Below are 23,682 nucleotides of genomic sequence, written 5' to 3' on the forward strand. Positions count from 1 at the left end.
TACCATTGTTCATTCTTTTTTTCCACAGTGAAGAAATTGAAACTGAGCACCCATGACACCCAGATAATGAGTAAATAGTGGTGTCTTGGAGCCCATACCCGCTGGCTGATGAGAGCCAATTGCTAAATACTCAGGAAATTTTTTTGAGCCAACCATGGAACATTTATAGCACCGAAATAGGCAAATGCTGTAAGTCAGAGCTGTGTTTTTGTTGTTGTTGTTGTTGTTGTTTTTTTCCTAGAAAGCTGTTTACCAGTACATTACTGTAGGACTGAATCTATAGGATTTTTGAACTTCCTAGGCCTTAAGTCTGGCCATCAGAACTTTACCCCAGGAAGCTTACAGAAGTGGGCAAGAAATTGACATACAAATAAATATAATCAACTCTTGTCTGGCTGTTAGAAGCATATGGAAGGAATGTGGAGCTAAACATTTTTGCATGTGATAATACATTTTTGTTCCTTTGGGTGCAGAGGGAAACTCAGTGAGGAATATGAGTTTGTCTTTGAAAAGCCAAAGAAGCTGTTGCTCCAGATAGCCTGGAAGGAGAAAAATAGAATGTATCATATGGGATCGCAAAGAGTCAAACACGACTGAGTGACTGAACTGAACTGTCTGTTTTTTAACCTACAAAAGAGGAGAATTACTACCAGTGCCGTTTATGCCACCTGTTAGCTGGGAGCAGAGAGGACGTTTATTTCTGACCTCACTCCTCTTTTTTCTTTTATTAAGAATCACATGCTTTAAGAACAGAATTTGGCATTTTATAGAACTCTTGATTGTCCTAGTAGATGAAATAATATTGAACTCTATAATTTGGGAATTTTCTTTCAGAGATTGGTGAATTACATGCTTTATGTTCTTTAAATAATAATATAACATGCAAGCATCTATAAAGCACTTAGCATATACTAACATTATTCTAATCTTTAATCTTCACAGTAATGTTAAAGCACTATTATGAATATTATAGAAACTGAGGCACAGAGAGGTTTAGGTGACTTGCTTTTGGTACCACAGCTTATAAATCCAGAAGCTAGGATTTAACTTCTGGCAGACTGGTTCAGCTGTACCCTGCCACTTCCATAATTTCATTGCTAATCACCATTAATATGGAGACAAGAATGTGATAAATATTTTTAATTACATATTTTCAACTAATTCTTAAACTGTTTCTGTTTTTCTGTGGAATATCTTCCTATCAATCTTTTTCTATATTATTAACTTTCTCTGCTTGCTTTTTTCCTTTTATGCTGTGGACTTTTCTCTTCTTCCTCTTGCCTGGAACAACTGGCTCAGAATGAGCTGAAAGGAAAGAGTTTGAGTCTCTACTTTGTAAACAAAACCGCTTTTTAAAATAAAAACCTTGGAGCTGGAGAAGTAGGAGTTAAGGAACAAAGTAGTTCAGGTTACACCAACAGGTTACACCATGGAAATGTTTGCAGATTAGGTTCCTTACTATCACAGTAGAGCGAATATCACAGTAAAGCAGATGACGCAAATTTTTTTGGTTTCCCAGTGCATATAAAAACCATGTTTACACAGTACTACAGTCTTTTAAGTGTATGGTAGTATTAAAAAGCGCTCATTGGAAGAATAATGCTGATCATCATCTGAATTTTAAGTGAGTCTAATCTTTTTGCAACAGTCAGTCAGAGATCACTGATTACCATAGCAAATATAGTTAATAGTGGAAAAGTTTGAAATATTGCGAGAATTGCCACAATGTGCCAGACAGACATGAAGTTAGCAAATGCTGTTGGAAAAATGGCACCGATAGTAGACTTGCCACAAACCTTCATTTCACCTTATATCAAACCTTCAAATATGCTATACCTCACCTCTTTTATCATGCCTTGCATTATTTCCCTTAATCACACTTCACAAGTGTTAACTTTTTTTGTAAGTTGAATTTATATGTATGTATATATATATATAATGCACATATATATATATGGTGTTTTGTTCTTTGTTTCTACCTTTCTTTAGCTAAAAAAATAGAGGCTCCTGCACAGCTGCAAGAATTAGTTTCAGACTTACCTTCTCAATTTGTCTCCTCACCTCCTGCTTTAAGGACCAGGCGGAAAAACCCATTGAATACATCCAAACGTACAGATGGACTGGTAAGAAATGCATGATTTTATTTGTATGCAATGCTTTTTATTTTTTAAGCAGTGCTTCCTAGGTGAACTTCTTTAAAAACAGCAGGTGTTTACGAGACCAGAATTACCTTTTGGGGATCCTAGGTTTAAGATAGATTGGTATATTACTCTTGGTGTATTATTGGCAGCTGTGGTTGAAATTGCCTATTAGGGGAAAGGTTTTAAAACTGTAGTGTCCCATAAGAATTATTTGAATGTATTTATTTAAAATGCAGGTCACAGACCCCATGGAGTGTCATCCACAGACCACACTTGGAGAGAGTGTGTCAGAGTTGACTAGTTGCATGTAACTCTAAATTTAAAATAGTTTATGGATTAAGTATGAGCATGAAACCTTTATATTTACCAATCTTAATTTGTGAGCATTTCTTGAATTATCTGCTATGAGCCATTACTATGCAGTGACAAAGATGCAAAAATAATTCAGGCAGATTCATTGTTTTTCAGGAGTTCAGTTTAATTGAGGAGGCAAAAATACAAATAATTACTTCACAGCATGATAATCATTTATACTCAGATAATGCTGCAGACAGAAGGTAAAGGAGACAGGCGCTGCTGGAAGAGGACAGCAGATGCAAAAGCACGGAAGCCTGACCGTGCATGAGGGCGGGGCTGGGGCTGTCGACAGGCTAGCAAATAACCATGTGCATGTTTTAAGGAATTTCAGTGAAAAATGAATCCTAGGGAGGAGAAAATATTTGATGGTGGTCTAAGCCTTATGCAGCACTCAGAGCCTGGAATTGGACAGAGGCAGTGGAGCACTGCAGTGGACAATGGAAAGACGCCAGAATAAGACTGATAAGATTTGGGGATGAATTGAATGTGTGGGGATGAGGGATAATAAGCTGTCCTGGATGACCGAGGTTTCTACCAAAAAAATACACAGGGTCCATTTGATTGTTTATTGAGGTTAAATTCATTTAGCACTGTCTGGCTATAGTCTTTGACTCAGGATAGAACTTTTTCAGTTTAAATTTTGAATATTTAATTAGCTAATGTTGATCTTTCAAAACTTTTAACCCATAGGAAGGGGATGGTCAGTCAACTGAAACTGTGGGAAAGCAACAAGTGAAAAGAATCAGGACTGCAAAAACAAAACAAGCAAGCAAGTAAGACGTTTTCTAGGCTGTAATTTTTATTTTCAGTTTTGTTTCTTAAAATTATATTGGTAGAGACTCAAAAAAGAGAAATGAAGCTCATCAGAAAAAGGTCATTCTTTGGGGCATCTGTATGCACTCAGTTCAGTTCAGTTCAGTTACTCAGTCGTGTCCAATTCTTTGCGACCCCATGAATCTCAGCACGCAGGCCTCCCTGTCCATCACCAACTCACACAGTTCACCCAAACTCATGTCTGTTGAGTCGGTGATGCCATCTAGCAATCTCATCCTGTGTCGTCCCCTTCTCCTGCCCCGAATCCCTCCCAGCATCAGAGTCTTTTCCAATGAGCCAAATCTTCGCATGAGGTGGCCAAAGTATTGGAGTTTCAGCTTTAGCATCATTCCTTCCAAAGAACACCCAGGACTGATCTCCTTTAAAATGGACTGGTTGGATCTCCTTGCAGTCCAAGGGACTCTCCAACACCACAGTATGTCCGTGCTATCGAGCACTTAAAATGTCACTAATGTAGCTGAGTGACTGAACTTTTTTATTAAAATATAGTTTATTTACAGCATGTTGTATTAGTTTTAGGTGTTCAGTTCAGTTGCTCAGTTGTGTCCGACTCTGCAACCCTATGAATTGCAGCACGCCAGGCCTCCCTGTCCATCACCAAATCCTGGAGTTCACTCAAACTCACGACCATCAAGTCGGTGACGCCATCCAGCCATCTCATCCTCTGTCGTCCCCTTCTCCTCCTGCCCCCAATCCCTCCCAGCATCAGAGTCTTTTCCAATGAGTCAACTCTTCGCATGAGGTGGCCAAAGTACTGGAGTTTCAGCTTTAGCATCATTCCTTCCAAAGAAACCCAGGACTGATCTCCCTTAGAATGGACTGGTTGGATCTCCTTGCAGTCCAAGGGACTCCCAAGAGTCTTCTCTAACACCACAGTTCAAAAGCATCGATTCTTTGGTGCTCAGCTTTCTTCACAGTCCAAATCTCACATCCATAAAAGACTACTGGAAAAACCATAGCCTTGACTAGACAGACCTTTGTTGGCAAAGTAATGTCTCTGCTTTTCAATATGCTATCTAGGTTGGTCATGCCTTTCCTTCCCAGGAGCAAGCATCTTTTAATTTCATGGCTGCAATCACCATCTAGATTTCACTGCAGAAGGTGACTTTCTTACATAGCATGAAAGTTGGTCAGTTCAGTCACTCAGTCATGTCTGACTATTTGCAACCCCATGGACTCCAGCATTCCAGGCCTCCTTGTCCATCGTCAACTCCCGGAGTTTACCCAACTCATGTCCATTGAGTCGGCAATGCCATCCAGCCATCTCATCCTCTGTCGTCCCCTTCTCCTCCAGCTTCAGTCTTTCCCAACATCAGGGTTTTTTCAAATGAATCAGTTCTTCACATCAGGTGGCCAAAGTATTGGAGCTGCAGTTTCAGCATAGTCCTTCCAGTGAATATTCAGGACTGATCTCCTTTAGGATGGACTAGTTGGATCTCCTTGCAGTCCAAGGGACTCTCAAGAGTCTTCTCCAACACCACAGTTCAAAAGCATCAATTCTTCAGTGCTCAGCTTTCTTTAGAGTCCAGCTCTCACACCCATACATGACTACTGGAAAAACCACAGCTTTGACTAGATAGACCTTTGTCGGTAATGTCTCTGCTTTTTAATATGCGTTTTAACATAGCATGAAAATCCCTTTAAAAAGGATGAGTGAAGGGCTTCCCTGGTGACTCAGACAGTAAAACATCCCTCTGCAATGCGGGATACCTGGGTTTGATTCCTGGGTTGGGAAGATCCCCTGGAGAAGGGCATGCAACCCACTCCAGTATTCTTGCCTGGAGAATCCCCATGGACAGTGGAGTTACAAAAAATTGGACACAACTGTGCGACTAAGCACAGTAGGGTGGGGGTAGTTGAATGCTCAACAAAGCTTTGTATTTTTTACAGTGAATTTGGGGAGGGGAGTGCAATGTTTCACCTTTTCTTTAGTGAAAAGTGATAAAACTATCAATAAAAGTCGTTAAAAACACAAAAGTCCTGTGATTATGTCACTATTAGCAATTAAAACTTCATCGCAAAATTACTCCCATTTTGGATATATTTTGCTTAGATACGGTTGAATTTCATAAAAGTACAAAGTAATTCATTTTATCTTTAAAAACTGATTTAATGAGAGCTTTTGACTATAATTAATAGCACTAAATTGGCTTTGTGTATATGTGGAAAACTGCTTCATATTATGAAATACATACATAGTTTCTAATTGCTGGTATTTGAGAATTCCCATTTCTCATATATTTTATGGACCTACTGGGCTCTCCTTCTTATGGACCGACTACTGGTATTTGGCCCTTCCTTGTAAACCAGTAGTATTTATTAATACATATGAAATATTTAAATGAAAATTCAAATAGTAATTGTTTTGAGGATCCCAAACATAAAGGATAATCTCTATCATGTGAGTCTTTAACTCTGCTTCACCTTAGTTTATTTGACTAAAGTTTTATTTTACTTCTCCTTTATAAAATGAAAGCACTAGAAAAAGGTAATACCTAAGATTTCTTCATATATTGGGAAGTGGACTACATTTTATACTATATGTTTATTCTTACTTGAGTTATATCTTTATTTCAGAAACACAGAAAAAGAAAGTTGGTCACCTCCCCCAGTAGAAATTAAGCTGATTTCTCCCTTGGCAAGCCCAGTTGATGGAGTCAAGAGCAAACCAAGAAAGACTGCAGAAGTAACAGGAAAAACTGTTGGAAGGAGCAGGAAGAAGTTGTCTTCTTTTCCAAAGCAAGTTCTACGCAGAAAAATGCTGTAATTTTTTCAAGTTTTTTAATGTACACCTATTTGTAAAGTCATCAGAATTGTGTGGATTATTAAAAATCATTAATTTGGAAGAAAATAATTTATATAAATTATTGTAAATTTTTGTAAACAATGTCTTCAATAAGTAAAGTAACTCCATATGGAGTGTGATTCTTTTAGTCCAGGCAGTTTTTTCTATTTTATAATAAGACTTCATACATTTATATAATATGTAAATATGGCTTATTGGAATGTTAAATAAAGTATACTTTACAGTAGTCTGTGTCTGTTAGATTTTTGAGAGGGGATTTCTGTTTTAATAATGATTTTATATGCTAGTAGATATTGGTTCCATTTTCTTTGTCTATAGTTAAAAGTATTAGACCAGTTTGAAGATGACTGAACTGTTGGGTTTTTTTAAGTTGCTGTTTTATAATTTATGCACTTTGCTTCTGTGATTAAGACTTCTAATCTTAAATTGAGGGAGGCTGTTACTATGTTGAAATTGAATTATGGGCATGTAATTTTGCCACTTTTTTGTAGTTTAACATATTTTGTGTATTCTACCTCAAATTAGTGATTTTCCAAGTAATGCATTGATTAAATATAATGTTGGCATTTCTTGTTCAGCAAGTTTAAAGGCTATTATCTTTAAAGTCTCTTAATTATTCAGAGACTAATTATCCAGGTTAGACTGACCGGTTCACTGCTCACTAGCAACTTCTTAAAGGGGTTTGAGTAGTAAGAAAGGAAATGTTTAAAAAAAAAAAAAAGCTGTTTCTTGGCTATTCAGTGCACTTTGTATGTGCCTAATATTAATAGAATGAAAAGTCTAAACAAATTTTACAAACATTCTCGCTGTGAAGGAGCTTGCTACTGAATCACAGAAATCCCTTAACATTTATTCAGGTTTTAAAATGACAAATTCTCATAGGACCTCAGGCACAGAGTATTGAGGATGGATAGAGTGTGAGTAGATGCGGAAAAGGAAAAGAAAAACCACTCTGTTTCTGCAATGTGACTGTGTGCAATTAAGTGGTGATACTTGATGTGGGCTATAAAATTCATCAATAAATCAGTATTGTAAAATTATAACAGGTAATTGATAGTGTGTAATGAATGGACCATTAATAATTGATTGTCTAGAAACAGACTGCTTTTGTTGGCTAAGCTTTCAGTGTTTCAGTGTGAAGCATAAGTGGTGTACCTTCTACATTATTTTTCTACCAAATAACAATATGAATACTGGGAAAATGCTGAAAATGCCTATGCCAAGTACTGACAGCGTGAAAGTAGCAGTGCGAGTGCGGCCTTTTAGTCAGGTTAGTGATGAATGTTACGTTGCCTTGTTGAAAGTTTGACTATGACTTTCATTTTATTAATTTTTAAAATAATAATTATCAAACTTGTATTGAAGCTGCTTGTCCTTTACCGAATATTAAATTTATTTAAATGAACTTGTTAAATGACTAATTTAAAGATCTAAATTAAACATAATTCAGAAAACAATTCATTCCTTTGCACAAGTAGCACAATAAAAAATTGACAAGAAAAATGTTTTGTCAATAATTTTTTAAACCAATGCAGTTTGGTGAATATAGACATGTGCTATGTGTTTTTATCCCCGCCCCCGAAACAACAGCTCATAATCAAACAGATTTTCAGTTCTGAATGACCTCTTATGTATTTTATATGCTTTTATGTATAATTGTATTTGTATAACTTTTTACAAAAATACCAGTCATTAAACTTGCTACAACATTTTAGGATAAAATATGAGTTATACTTATTCTGGGACCTTTAGCAATTGTCTATCTTTGATTATCAATGGAGTAGTTGAATTTCAAGATAATTGTGAACAGTTGATCCATTCAGTGGACTTTTGCTTATTTGTTGTGGATCAAACACTGAACTAGGAACTGAGGATGCAAAGGAAAGTCGTCGTTCTCTAGGAGCGTATAGTCTTATGTATGTTAATGATTTGTAGCAATATGTACCATGGTAAGGTGAATCATCTTGATACCCAGAGAAAGACTGGGTACAGTTCATTCTGCTTGCACAGAACTTGAAGACTTCCTGGAACTAGAAGAATTTGAAATGGTCATAAAGGAGATAAATAAGATTTGGATAAGAGTATGCTGAAACAACATGGAAAGGCTTATTTGATAATGATTCTGAATGGGATACAATGTAGTGATGACCTCATATTACATCTACTTTCCCACTTGTATAGTTTGCTGCTTTTGCTTTCATCCATTAATACAAAATATTGCTTTGCACATATTCAGTTGATATCAGTTCTGTCCTGTCCCTTAACATTCCTCTATATTGCAGAAAATACTTGAGGAATCAGGCAGATATATGATTAGATAACTTTATAACTAGACATAAGTGTGGTTATGTCTCACTTTAGCATAGCCCCTAATTAAGGTTTCTAAAGTGGCATAGTTTCTCAGGGAACAGATTCAAAACACGTCAAAGAGTTAACTTGTGATTAAATGACCACATTGAAGGACAGTTAACTAGGATATAGGAATGGGCAGTAAAACAATTACATAGTTAGGTCCCCTTTGATTCATATCTACCACCAAAGTTGATTATCTTAGACTGGAATAGTAGGAAGAAAGAAAATGAATTCAGGAAATGGTTTGGGGTAGTTCTGGATCACATCTGGACAACTATTAAACCGCCTTGGTGACCTAGACCCTGCCTAGTTTTCTAACTTCATATCCAGTCTTGCTTTCACTGTGGGATCAGAGATCCGACTTTATGAGACTTCCTTTGTTGTAACACAGTGGCTGTCAGGAGCCTTTGGGGGTCCGGGGGCACACTGGGTCTTTGTTGCACTGCATGGGCTCTTCGTTTCTGTGCTTTTTGTTGCAGTGTGGGCTTCCTCTAATTGCAGCAAGTTGGGGCTACTAGGTGCAGCGTGTGGACTTCTTGTTGTAGTGGCTTCTTGTGGAGCATGGCTCTGGACCTGTGGGCGTCAGTAGTTGGGACTGGCAGCAGCAGCAGAGCACTCTCTCAGTAGTTTTAGCACACAAGCTTAGTTGCTGGCAGAATGTGAGATCTTCCGGGATGGGTCAAGGATGAAACCCATGTCCCCCACGGTGGATTCTTAACCACTGGACTACCAAGGAAGTCCCGACTGTCAGGAGCCTTTGAAGTCAGATGAACATGAGTTCAAAACCTGACTTTATCCCTTACCTACTGTGTGGCTTTGAGCAAGGTTTTAAGCTCTGAGCCTTGATTTCCTTAAGTCTAAAATAGAGATGTCGATACCTCACAGGATTGCCGTTAGAAACACTAGGTGAAGTAATCTGTAAATTACTGAGCACGACATTTGACAAGTAAGTACTTCTAATATTAGCTGCTATAGTTATTTTCACCATCGTGTTAGTCACTCAGTATCTGACTCCTTGCAACCCCATAGACTATAGCCTACCAGATCCCTCTGTCCATGGGATTCTCCAGGTAAGAATATAGGAGTGTGTTACCATTCCTTTCTCCAGGGTATCTTCCCAACCAGATTGAACATGGGTCTCCCACATCGCAGGCAGATTCTTCACCATCTAAGCCACCTTTTAAATGGTTTTATTGAGATAATTTACATAGTACACATTTAGCTCACTTATGGTGTATGATTCAGTGACTTTTAATATATTCACAGATGCAACCATCACCACGATCAGATTTATAACGTTTTTAATCACCTCATTCCCGTAGTCCTAAACAACCATTAAACTAATCTCTGTTTCTGCATAGTTCCCTGTTGTGTACAATTCATATCAATAGGATTATATAGTCTTTTGTGACTGGCTGGCTTCTTTCAGCATAATGTTTTCAAGATTTCTCTATGTCATATCATATGATACGACATTTTTATATTGTGTCATCTGTGTTGTATCAAAAGTTCATTTCTTTATGGCTGGATAATAGTCCATTGTATGGATATACCACATTGTATTCATCCATTCCTCAGTGAATGTCAGGGTGGTTTCCACCTGTTCACTGTTAGCTGTTATGAATCATGCTGCTATAAATATTTGTTTACAGATTTTTGTGTGGACACAGGTTTTCATTTCTTTTGGTTATATACCTAGGCATGGAATTGCTGAGTCGTTTAATAACTCTGTTATCTTTCAAGAAATTGTCAAGACTTTTCTAAGCAGCTGCACCTACTTAGAAAATTTTATATTCCTACTAGCAGTGTATGAAGGTTCCAGTTTCTCCAATCCAGGCCAACATTTAACTTACTTGATTACAGCCATTCTGGTTGGTGTGAAGTGGTACATCATGTTTTTTTGATTTGCACTTTCCTGATAACTAATGATGTCATGGATCTTTTCATGTACTATTGCCCATTAGTGTATCTTCCCTGGGGAAATGTCCATTCTGATCCTTTGTTCATTTTTAAATTGGACTGTTTATCTTTTTATATTGAGCTGTTCTTTACATATTCTAGTTACAAATTCTTATTAAATATACAACCTGCAATTTTTCTCCCATTCAAAGTGTTACCTTTTTATCCTTTGAAGTACAGACATTTTTAATTTTGATGAAATCCATTTTTTAAAAGTGTGCTTTTGGTGTCTTATCTCTCTTTGCCCACTCCAATGTCATGAAGATTTATATTTTCTATTTTAGTTTTAGCTCTTACATTTAGGTCTTTGGTCCTTTTTGAGTTGCTTTTTATATATCATGTGAAGTAATGATCCAAGTTCATTCTTGTGTGTGTGACCATCGAGTTTTCCCAGTGGCATTCCTTGTGAAGGCCATTCTTCACTTTGGCAGCCTTGTTGAAAATCAGTTGATCATAAACGTTTGGATCTGTATCTGGACTCTCCACTTTGTTACACTAATCTGTATGTATGTCATTATGCCAGTGCCAGACTCTTGATCACTGTCGGTTGTACTAAATTGTGAGATTGGTGTGACTCCTACTTCTTTCTTTTTGAAGATTGAAGATTTTGGCTATTCTGGATGCCTGTCAGGTCCATATGAATTTTACCATCAGCTTGTTAATTTCTACAAAGAAAGTGGGCTTTTGATAGAGTTGAATTGAACGTACATCTGTTTGGGGATTTTTCTCCTAATAATAGGCTTCCCTGGTGGCTCAGATGGTAAAGAATCTGCCTGCAATAATGCCAATTCCTTCGATCTATGAAATGGGGTATTTTTCTAAATTTTAGATCTTTAGTTTCTTCCAATAATGTTTTGAGGTATTCAGGGTATGTTTCGTACTTCTTTTGTTAACCTTATTCTTAAGTATTTATTCTTTGTGGTAGTACTAGAAATTTTCCTAATTTCATTTTCAAATTGTTTAAAGTGTATAAAACAGTCTATTATTGTATGTTGATTTTACATCCTGCAACCTTACTGAACTCATTTACTAGTTGTAATAGTTTCTAGTGGATTCCTCAGGATTTTCTAAGATCATGTCATCTGCAAATTGCTATCATTTTACCTCTTCCTTTCCTATCTGGATGCTTTTGTTTCCTTTTCTTGCTTAATTTCCCTGGCTAGATCCTCCCATGCAATGTTGAATAGAAACATCAAGAGTAGAAATCCTTGTCTTCTTCCTGATCTTAGAGAGTAATAGCCTTGACTGTTCAGTATGATAGTAGTATTGAGTTTTTCATAGATGCCCCTTATGAGATTGAGGAAGTCCCATTCTGTTGCTGATGTGTTTTGAGTGTGTTTATCATGAAAGGGTGTTGACTTTTGTCATATTCATTTTCTACATGTTGAGATGATATGTGATTTTTTTATTCTATTGAGAAGTATTACATTGATCATTATTTTAAAGTGTACCCAAGATTTGTTTTAATCAGATACAATAAGGTGACAGATTCAGTGATCACTGCCTTATAATTTTCAAGAGAAGGGAGCATTCCATGTAGCCATACAAGGAAGTATCAAAGTTGGTCAGAAAGGCTGGAGGAAAGGATGCCTGTCCCACACCCTTATTGTGGTTTCCACCGGAAGGAATGGGCACGGCACAGTAGGCAAGTTTGAGCAATTTCAGGATTGGATAGTTAGTGTAGTTTCCATGGACTCTAGACTTCAGTAGGTCAGGTGCAGCCTAGTAGTCAGGTACCTGGTGCTGGGGTAATGTGAGTTAGGAGGAACACTGGGGTGGGGTGTGAATTAGATAAAGGGATTAGATAAAGGCTTGGGATGTGGCCTTCAGATTGGTTGATATGCACGATAAGTTGTTCGCTATCCCTATGAACTCATGGATGTCAAAGTCATAAAACTGAAACAATAGAAACGTTTTCAAATATTAAACCCAAGCTTGCATCCCTGGGATAAATCTCATTTGGTTATGGTGTATAATTCTGTTTATATGTTGCAGGATTCACGTTAGTAATGATTTGTTGAGGATTCTTGCAGTATCTTACAAGAGATACTGGTTTGTAGCTTCATTTTCTTGAGATATCTGTCTCTATTTAGTATCAGGGTAATACTGGCTTCATAAACATAAGTTAGGGAGTATTCCCTTTTCTATGTTTTGGAAGAGTTTGTGAAGAATTGGTATTATGTAAATGTTTGATAGAATCAAGCAGTCTAGCCATTTGTTCATGAACTGTTTTGTTTTTACTACAATCTCTTCATTTGTTATGGGTCTATTCAAATTGTCTATTCTTGAGTATTTCGTACTTGGTGTCTAAGAATTTGTCCATTTCATCTGAATTATCTAATGTAATAAATTGTTTATATTATTCCTTTATAATCTTTCCTTTATTTCTTTAATCTGGTTTCCTTCCGTGCTGTGAATATATTTATGGTTTTTACTTTTCTGTTAACTCCTGCATCTGATCACTCTCAGTTTCTGTTGCCAGCGTCCCTTCCAGTGTATGGATCTTACTTGCCTATTTCTTTTGCAGGCACAGTTTTCTATTAGGCAGACGGGACATTTTAGGTAATGCATTATAGCAAATCTGAGTGCTGGTCTTCCCACTCCTCTTTAGCTTGTTATTGTTATTTGCTTGTTTATTTGTTGTTTTGCCAAAAGATTTGTGTTCTGCTGAAGGACTTTCAGGTTCAGAGGATTCACTGGCAAAATAACCACTTTGTCTTTAAGTAGGCAAGAATTAAGGAAGTTTCTTATATTAATAGTAAGTTACAGTTTGAGGACAAGCAATATAGCAAGAGATAAATATATATACATCACCAGATTGGGGAAACACTACATCCAGATTCAAGCCACGGCCCCAGTTGGAAGATCCACAAGCAGTGTAGCAGGAAATACATATCCATATACATCACCAAATTGGGGGAACCCCTACTTAATCCAGAGTTAAGGAACACTGGGAAGTCCCTGGAACAGCAATCTGAGTCCCCAGTTTGAGGGTACATTCCATGGCTGAGACTTGAGAGTGCCATCCAAAGGAGTCCTGCTTTTATCACCAAGCTGCAGGCTGGCTGGTAGTCTTCAGCTTACATGCAAATATGCAGCTTTGGCTATTGTGTTAAATGTTCATATTTCTAGTTGTCAGTCTCAGAATGTTCACTGATCCCTGGGAACTGGCCAGATTCCCCAGGCCCAGGAAGTTTTGTGACTCATTCCCGTCCATGTTATTTATTCCCTTAACTGTTGGTTCTCAAGACCTACTTTCAGCGTTCCTGCCAGTCAGCAGTTTGGCATGTAATTCCTTTCAGGGCCTCTGATCAGTCAGACCTATTGCTGCTTCTGAAGCCTGAACAAGACTACTTGTATGAACTTCCCCAATGTTTGTTTAGTGATTGGCTGGATTATTTTAGTGAAGTCTTATCTCCTACCTGGTCACTATGGGATGGTGACAGTTTTTGTAGGGCCCCCTTTCTTTCTTGACCATACCAAACTGTGAAGTCCACTGATTGCCAACCGATTGCTCTGTTTTCAACAATGAGCAGGGGCATAAATTGCTCTAAAAACTATTTCAGTCAAATTCCGGTTCCTTTTAAAGGATTAGTTTCTGAGATCAGCGATTGATATTTTTTCTGAGTCCAGGTGGGTTCCTCCCCAGCAAACCAGACCAAAAAAAAGTGAAAGTCACTCAGTTGTGTCCAACTCTTTGCAACCCCATGTAGCTCACCAGGCTCCTCTGTCCATGGAATTTCCCCAGGCAAGTGGGTTGCCGTTTCCTTCTCCAGGGGATCTTTCTACCCAGGGATTGAACCCGGGTCTCCTGAATTGCAAGCCGATTCTCTACCATCTGAGCCACCAGAGAAGCCAAACCAGAGAACCTGTGCTTTAACCTGTTACCTTGAATATCCGAATTGCCCTTCATCACAGCCACCTCTGTTCTTAAGAGTGCTCTTAGTGTTGAACTATAAGGGGGCAAATGAAGTCAGTTCCTTTGGGAAGAGGTTAAGTGCCCAGGCAAGATCTCTAAACCAGGGCTCTGGATTTGTGGGTGGGGACACAAGGAAGCTACTCTGTATGACGGCCCTGCTCTAGAAGCCCAGTGTTTGGTCAGTGTGGAACAGCAACCTGCAGTCGTTTGAGCCTGTCTCTCCTGGCAAAGAACCACCACCTCGGGAGCCAGGGCAAGTGTGATCAGCACCCCAGGATTCTCAGCACGTGGCAACCAAGGCAGAGTCTCTGTTCCATGTGTGGAAACTGGGTAAAAGAAGGAGCTCCCACCTCTCACCCATACTTTCCCACATGAAGCCTCAGTCACAGGTAGAAGGGGGCAGGGTGAGAAAAGCCGACATTCTCCTCTCAGGAAGAAATCCCTCCTCCTGGGACCCAGGGAGAAAGGGAGCCCTGTGCTCTCAGCTCCAGCAGTCTGGAGTTGTCTCTCCTTGGCTGAGCTGACAGTGGAGAGAGAAGGAGTAGTCTTGCTTAAACACCATGGACTCCTTTCTTACCAAATTTTGATACATTTCTTGAATAGATCTTTCTTCATTGGCTGTTGCTCTTAGAACCATTTCCATTTCCTTTTTTTTTTCATTTTCATTTTTTTAATTATTACTTTTTACAGTTTTGTTGGAGAGTGGGACAGTGGAGCGTCTTATGTTGTCATGTTGGGAATGGATCTCTGATGCTATAGTTTATGCTATTAGCATAGTTGAGTGTTAGATATGCTATTCTCAGAAGGTTAATATGACTAGAGACAAGCCTTTCAAAAATTCTGAGGACCCATAACAGCAACTATTGTCATAACAGCTGCTAAGAATAATCAGAGAACAAAATGAATGAACAGTAAGTTACTAGCTTAATTTCTTACTAGATGTAAAGACCTGCAAAAAAATTGGATGACAGGGAAACTGTAATGATTGACTCAAATTTGTGATTTGACTATAGAGAGAGAAGAATTCTGGGAGCAAATGTGTGATTTCCATGCATTCCAGGACCACCACCATTATACAAGACCCTAAGAATCCAGAACATACGAAGACGTTTACTTTTGACCTGGCATATTGGTCTCACAATGGATTTCAAAAGGATAAAGATGGTGTGTTTATTTCAGCTGATCCTGGCGGTAAATTTGCAGGCCAGGTAAATTACTTTAAAATAGCATCAATGGAAGTTTTTTTTTTTAATTGTTAACAATATATTAGTACATTGATTTTTTATGAGGTCCAAAAGTATAGCTGTTGCCTAAAAAATTCTTTAGACACTTAAGTCTGTTATTTTTTTGATGTATTTACATGTTTCGAAAAAGGAATATTGGTCAAGTCAGTTATATTTTCCTCTCTGATATAAGCAAAATAAGCCAAACTTGTGTGCCACTCAGCATTTGAGAATTTTGGTTTATCGAGTATTTACCATGTGCCATACACTATTCTGCCTGAAAGTTGCTCAGAATTTGGTGTAGGGAGACAGGCAAAAAAGTGCATTCAAATGTTACAGGTTCTATAATAACATATGTGGGATACAATGGGGTACAAAGGAAAAGTGGTCATTTCAATGTGGATAGAGCTCCTTAACCTGCATAAATCTATGTGTTTGTAATTTCCACTTTGAAAAAATTTCAACCATAATTTCTCCAAGTATTTTTGGTCTCCCCTTATTCCTTCTATGATTCCAGTTACATGTATGCTTGAGATTTTCCCACAGGTTACTGAGGCTCTGTTCATTTCCTCCCCAACCTTTTCTTTCTATTCTTCTTGTCTACCTACTCATCTTTGAAAACTCAGCTCAAAGATTATGCCTTTATTAAACCACCCCTAAAAATACTCTGTCAAATTGAAATCTAACAAAAAAAGTATAACTAATGAGTCAGCTGTGGGAAAATGAAATTATGAAAAACTTGGAGCATGGCAGGAAAAGAGTGGGAGGGAAAAACAAAGAGGAAATGAAATAAGCAGAATACAAATAGCAAGATAGTAGATTTAATGCCAACCATTGGTTATTTTATCAGGTGTAAATAAGCATGCCAATTAGATGGTACAGATAATCAGATTTGATAGGAAAAGCTGGATCCAATGACGTCATCTTAGGTGCTTGTATGCTCAGTTGCGTCCCACTCTTTACAACCCCAAGGGACTGAGGCCGCCAGGCTCCTGTCCAAGGGATTCTCCAGGCAAGAATACTGGAGCGGGCTGCCAGTTCCTACTCTAGGGGAATCTTCCTGACCCAGGGATGCAACCTCAATCTCCTGTATCTCCTGCACTGGTGGGCAGGTTCTTTATCACTGAGCCACCTGGGAAGCCCATATCTGTCTACACAAATAGACAAAATACAATTTAAATATAAATAAATAGATACTCATGTTAACACTAAGAAGAAGAAAACTACAGTGCTATATTTACATCACACAAAGTAGACTTCAGAACAAGAAATATTTCATACACACCATCCTAAGTGGGAATGTACTTATTAACAGAACTTCAAAGTACACAAAGCAGAAGCTGGTGGACACTGAAAGAGAAATATTCAAATCTACCATTGATTGGTGACTTCATCACTCCTTTCTGAGGAATAGAGCAAATAACCTGAAATCAATATTACAGATGACCAGAATAATATCATCAACCTAACTGACAACTATAGAACAATTTTGCTACCCTCCGTTCAACCACAGCACTACACACTTTTTTTCAAGTGAGCATGGAACTTTATGGTAAATTATATTCTGGATCATAAAACTAGTCCCAATAGATGTAAGATAACTGAAATCATACGAAGTATCTTCTCTGACCACAATGGAATTTAACTAGAAAGGAATGACTGAGAGTTATTAGGAAACTCCACTAATATTTAGAAAATGACAGTCTTCTAAATAATCCATAGGTCAGGGAACAAAGAATACAGGAAATTAGTAAATATTTTGAACTGAATGAAAATCAAAACATTTATCAAAATTTGTGGGATGCAGCCAAGTCAGGGCTTAGAGCATTAAGTGATTATATTAGAGAACAATCTCAAATCAACAGTCTAGGTTCCTCCACCTAAGAATTTAGAAAAAGAAAAGTATAGAAAAAGCAAGAAAGGGATTAAAAAAGACTAATATAACACAGTAAAATAATAGAGAAAAATCAATGAAACCAAAACCTGGGAGAAAGGAGAAAAGATGCAAAATATGAAGATGAGAAATAAAACAGACGTTGCTACATATCTTACAGACATTAAAAAATAATAAGAGAATATTATGAACAACTTAATGCCAATAAATTTAACAACATAGATGAAATGGATGCAATCTACTGAAGTCCACACAAAATTAGACAACTCAAGTATCCCTATATCTATTAAGGAAATTTAAACCTAAGCCCAGATGACTTTTCTGTGACTTCTACTAAAGGAAGAAATAATGATAATTCCGAAAAAAAGAAAAAATCTTGTAGATGATAGAAGAACCATTCATTTTTGAAGCCAATATTACACCAAAACCCAGCCAAATACTACAGAAACCACTACAGATCAATACTGTTCTTCATGAACATAGACACAAACATTATTAACAAAATTTTAGCAAATAGAATCCAACAGTATGTATTTTAAAATACATCATTATAAAATGGGACTTAATATCAGTTTAACATATAAATATATCAATGTAATTCATCATATGAACAGAACCAGGAGGGGAAAAAAATGTATGATCAGATGCAGAAAAAGCAATTGACGAAATTCAACACCCAGTCATGATAAAAACTCTCAGCAAATAAAATAGGAGGGAGCCTCTTAGAAGTAGAACTTCCCTCAAATACATAAGTAACATCACATTTGATGGTGAAACACTGAATGTGTTGCCCCTCAGAATGGGGACAAGGCAAGAAGGTTCAATCTCATTATTTCTATGTAACATCCACTGCAGGCCCCAGCCAGGGCAATAAGGCAATTAATAGGAAATGAATGATATGGCAAGAATACACAGAAGAACTGTACAAAAAAGATCTTCACGCCCCAGATAATCATGAAGGTGTGATCACTCACATTCACCTGGAGCCAGACATCCTGGAATGTGAAATCAGGTGGGCCTTAGGAAGCATCACGATGAACAAAGCTAGTGGAGGTGATGGCATTGCAGTGGAGCTATTTCAAATCCTGAAAGATGATGCTGTGAAAGTGCTGCACTCAATATGCCAGCACATTTGGAAAACTCAGCAGTGGCCACAGGACTGGAAAAAGTCAGTTTTCATTCCAATCCCAAAGAAAGGCAATGCCAAAGAATGCTCAAACTGCTGCACAATTGCACTCACCTCACATGCTAGTAAAGTAATGCTTAAAATTCTCCAAGCCAGGCTTCAGCAATACGTGAACCGTGAACTTCCAGATGTTCAAGCTGGTTTTAGAAAAGGCAGAGGAACCAGAGATCAAACTGTCAACATCCGCTGGATCATCAAAAAAGCAAGAGAGTTCCAGGAAAACATCTATTTCTACTTTATTGACTATGCCAAACCGTTTGACTGTGTGGATCACAACAAACTGTGGAAAATTCTGAAAGAGATGGGAACACCAGACCACCTGACCTGCCTCTTGAGAAATCTGTATGCAGGTCAGGAAGCAACAGTTAGAACTGGACATGGAACAACAGACTGGTTCCAAATAGGAAAAGGAGTACGTCAAGGCTGTATATTGTCACTCTGCTTATTTAACTTCTATGCAGAGTACATCATGAGAAATGCTGGACTGGAAGAAACACAAGCTGGAATCAAGATTGCCAGGAGAAATATCAATAACCTCAGATATGCAGATGACACCACCCTTATGGCAGAAAGTGAAGAGGAACTAAAAAGCCTCTTGATGAAAGTGAAAGAGGAGAGCGAAAAAGTTGGCTTAAAGCTCAACATTCAGAAAACGAAGATCATGGCATCTGGTCCCATCACTTCATGGGAAATAAATGGGGAAACAGTGGAAACAGTGTCAGACTTTATTTTGGGGGGCTCCAAAATCACTGCAGATGGTGACTGCAGCCATGAAATTAAAAGACGCTTACTCCTTGGAAGAAAAGGTAGGACCAACCTAGATAGTATATTCAAAATCAGAGACATTACTTTGCCGACTAAGGTCCGTCTAGTCAAGGCTATGGTTTATTCCAGTAGTCACGTATGGACGTGAGAGTTGGACTGTGAAGGAGGCTGAGCGCCGAAGAATTGATGGTTTTGAACTGTGGTGTTGGAGAAGACTCTTGAGAGTCCCTTGGACTGCAAGGAGATTCAACCAGTCCATTCTGAAGATCAGCCCTGGGATTTCTTTGGAAGGAATGATGCTAAAGCTGAAACTCCAGTACTTTGGCCACCTCATGCAAAGAGTTGACTCACTGGAAAAGACTCTGATGCTGGGAGGGATTGGGGGCAGGAGGAGGAGGGGACGACAGAGGGTGAGATGGCTGGATGGCATCACGGACTCAATGGACGTGAGTCTGAGTGAACTCCAGGAGTTGGTGATGGACAGGGAGGCCTGGCGTGCTGCGATTCATGGGGTTGCAAAGAGTCGGACACAATTGAGCGACTGAACTGACCTGAATTGTAAGTAAGATTGTGAAATATTTACAGCAACATCAAAACCATGAAATAGTTGGTTAAATTTACAAAATCTATGCAAAATCTGTGCACTATAAAAACATTAAGAAGAGGAAGACAAATCAGAAGACTCAACATTATTAAGAAGTCATATTGATCAACAGATTCAAAAAAATGTCAATCAAAATGCCAATGGTAACTTTTTACAGAAATTATACTATTTCAATAATTTACATGGAATTGTAAAGGACTTACAGTAGCCAACATTAATTTGAAGAACTGAAACCAACAGATCTACAATAATCAAGGCAATGGATAAAGAAAATGTGTGTGTGTATATATATATATATATATATATGCAGTTCTGTGCTTAGTCACTCAGTCATGTCCGACTCTTTGCAACCCCATGAACTGTAGCCCACCAGGCTCCTCTGTCCATAGGATTCTCCAGGCAAGAATCCTGGAGTGGGTTGTCATGCCCTCCTCCAGGGGATCTTCCCAACCCAGGGATCGAAGCTGGGTCTCCCACATTGCAAGCAGATTCTTTACCATATGAGCCACCAAGAAATATATATGTATATATACATATATATATAGGCAATAGGATATCATTCAGCCATTAAAAAAGAAGGAAATGCCATCAACAACATGGATGGACCTTGGGGACATTATGCTAAGTAAAAGAAGCTGGACAGAGAAAGAAATACTAAATGTGGAGTATTTTTTAAAATGAACATGATAACAGAGAACAGATTGGTGGTTTCCAGAGGCAGGAGCTTAGTGTTCCGGGTTGGAGCTGAGCGGGGTGAGACTGGTATATGGGTGAAAATGGAGAAGATCATCAAAAGTTACAAACTTCCAGTAAGATAAACACGTCCTAGAGATGTGATGTATAGCATGGTGATTATACAGGTGCTTTGCTTTATTGCACTTTTCAGATACAGTATTTGGGCATTTTGTTTTTGTTTTCACTAATTGAAGATTTCTGGCAGTCCTGAGTCAAGCAAGCCTAAGTCAATTGGTGCCACTTTTCCAACAATGCTTACTTCATGTCTCTGTGTCACATTTTAGTAACTTTCCCAAATATTTAAGACTTTTTCTTTCTATTTCTCATCGTAATCTGTGATCAGTGATCTCTGATGATACTTTTGCAAAAAGATTATGACTCCTTGAAGACTCAGATGATGGGTAGCATTTTCGAGCAGTAAGATATTTTTAAATGGATATATCCATTGGTTTTTTTTAGATGTCATGCTATTACACACTTAATAAATTACAGTATAGTGTAAACATAACTTTTATGTTATGCACTGAAAAACCAAAAAAATTGTGTGACTCACGTTACTGCATTACTTTCTTTATTGTGATGGTTTGGGACTGAACCCACAGTATCTCTGAGGTATGCCTGGAGTTAACAATCCAACATTGTATATTCGAAGGTTGCTAAGAGACTAGATCTTAAATATTCTCATTGAAGAAAAAAAATGTTTAACTCTGTGAAGTAATGGGTGTGAACTTCTGGTAATAATTTCTCAATAAATACATGTATCAAATCATTATGCTATACATTTGAAACTATTTAATGTTATGTGTCAATTCTATCTCAGTTTTTAAAAGACAGTTTTAAAAGACTGCAATTGTGATAGTTGACCTTGAACTTCAAGCGGTCTACTCAACCAAGGAACATGTCCAGGGAAACCACAAACCATTTTTAACACATTCAATCAGTCACAGCATCTTCTCCGTACACTGCATAATTTTTTTTTATTTTTCTTGAAATAATATGCACAATATGCCAAAATGTTGCTTTTATTTTTCCATCTTCAATATTAAAATGGTTATACAAAAATTCACCAATTTCTGATAAGTTTTTCTAAATATACAGTGAGATGACAGCTGTCACAATGCAATGTAACAAAATTGTTTCAAATGAAGTTAAAGACTATTAAGGGATACTACCACCATCTTTCAGAAAAAAACAAATGAACACTTTGGTCAACCCAATAGAAAACACTTTGGCTGGTCTGTGTCCCTTGGAGCCTTGAAATTTTTGTCTAACAGCTGAATTTTAAAGACCTAGTCCATGTTTTGTAAAATACACAAGTCCATTACTGACGGGTACTAGCTAGTTGAAGATCTGTGGTGATCCCATGGTGATCAGTATCTTCCAAAGTGACAAATCCTTTTTTGGTTTCCAGCTTTATTCCATTGGTTCTAAGACAGCATCTGAGTTATATTTCAAGTAAGTTGAATGATACTAAGTAAGGTGGAACTCATCAAAACCAGAATGTTAGATTTTTAAAGTACTGTGAGAAGTCTGTGCTGAACATAATACCTGCAATTTTCTTTCCAGAAGGAGGTTTTTCATGATCTTGGCAGGGGAATTCTGGACAGTGCTTGGCAAGGCTATAATACTACTCTCTTGGCCTATGGGCAGACTGGCTCTGGAAAAAGCTATTCCATGATTGGGTTTGGTGCAAACAAGGGTATCATTCCAAATGTGTGCGAAGAGCTATTTCAAGCAATTGAGAACCGGGACAAAAATCGAGAATACCAGGTATGTATTATTCTAGAATCGCTTCTTTAAGGAAAAAAAATTGTTTTAATTTTGGAAATTCCTTGCCCCCAGTGGAAGTTATCAGCGTATCTATTTCAGGATAATGTTCATTTTCCATACCAAAATCCTTACATCATTACAAAATCAAATAAAATGTTGAATTTTTGTGGTTCTATGGAGGCAAACCCAGGAAAAAAATTTTTTAAAGGCACTTTGAGAGACGTCTTAAATGCCAACAATAAGAAGAGACCACTGTGGAGTTTTATAACACAAAACCCTAGCCAGCTCAAGTGTCCGGTTCCCTTTGCTCCCCTCTTCTATCAAGGTGTGTTCTCCTCTTAATTTATTTTTATTTCTAAATTAAGAACATTATCTTGCTTCTTAATTGTCCTAACATAGCTTCTTACTTTCCCTAGAAGGTGAAATACCTGTACACGGATGAAAGAAACTGATGAAGACACAAATAAATGGATACGCAGCCCATGTTCATGAGTTGGAAGAATTAATATTATTTAAATGCCCATACCACTCAAATTTATCTACGGATTCAATACAATCCCTATCAAAAGTCTAATGGCAAATTTCACAGAAGTAGAATAATTCTAAAATTTGTATAGAACTGCAAAAGATCCCAAATAGTCAAAACAATCTTGAGAAAGAAGAACAAAGCTGAAAGCATCACACTCCCTTGTTTCAAACTATACTACAGAACTATATGATCAAAAAAGTATGATACTAACAAAGAAGGACCTACTGTATAGCATATGGAACTCTGCTCTATGTTATGTGGCCTCCTGGATGGGAGGGGAGTTTGGGGAGAATGGATACATGTATACGTACAACTGAGTTCCTCTCTGTTCACTTGAAACTATGACCACATTACTAATCAGCTATGTTGCTGCTGCTGCTAAGTTGCTTCAGTCGTGTCCGACTGTGCGACCCCAGAGATGGCAGCCCACCAGGCTCCCCCGTCCCTGGGATTCTCCAGGCAAGAACACTGGAGTGGGTTGCTATTTCCTTCTCCAATGCATGAAGGTGAAAAGAGAAAATGAAGTCGCTCAGTCATGTCTGACTCTTAGCGACCCCATGGACTGTAGCCTACCAGGCTCCTCCATCCAAGGGATTTTCCAGGCAAGA

At 37.9% G+C, this 23,682-nt stretch overlaps 2 protein-coding genes across 2 annotated transcripts in view; both read left to right on the forward strand.

The window, feature by feature from the left end:
• The window catches only part of AHCTF1 (AT-hook containing transcription factor 1), a 74,216-nt gene extending 68,117 nt beyond the window's left edge, over positions 1 to 6,099 (forward strand). Inside the window, exons 33-35 of the mRNA XM_052653496.1 lie at positions 1,990 to 2,123; positions 3,189 to 3,271; positions 5,910 to 6,099. Coding sequence (XP_052509456.1) covers positions 1,990 to 2,123; positions 3,189 to 3,271; positions 5,910 to 6,099 — 407 coding nt within the window. The remainder of the gene's footprint in view (positions 1 to 1,989; positions 2,124 to 3,188; positions 3,272 to 5,909) is intronic.
• A 1,056-nt stretch (positions 6,100 to 7,155) lies between these two features.
• The window catches only part of LOC128061778 (kinesin-like protein KIF28P), a 67,835-nt gene continuing 51,308 nt past the window's right edge, over positions 7,156 to 23,682 (forward strand). The window contains exons 1-3 of the mRNA XM_052654146.1: positions 7,156 to 7,408; positions 15,382 to 15,576; positions 22,342 to 22,545. Of these exons, the coding sequence (XP_052510106.1) occupies positions 7,202 to 7,408; positions 15,382 to 15,576; positions 22,342 to 22,545 (606 nt within the window). The 5' untranslated portion in view covers positions 7,156 to 7,201. The remainder of the gene's footprint in view (positions 7,409 to 15,381; positions 15,577 to 22,341; positions 22,546 to 23,682) is intronic.

This window comes from Budorcas taxicolor, chromosome 16 (assembly GCF_023091745.1).
Source record: "Budorcas taxicolor isolate Tak-1 chromosome 16, Takin1.1, whole genome shotgun sequence".
Taxonomy (NCBI): Eukaryota; Metazoa; Chordata; class Mammalia; order Artiodactyla; family Bovidae; genus Budorcas; species Budorcas taxicolor.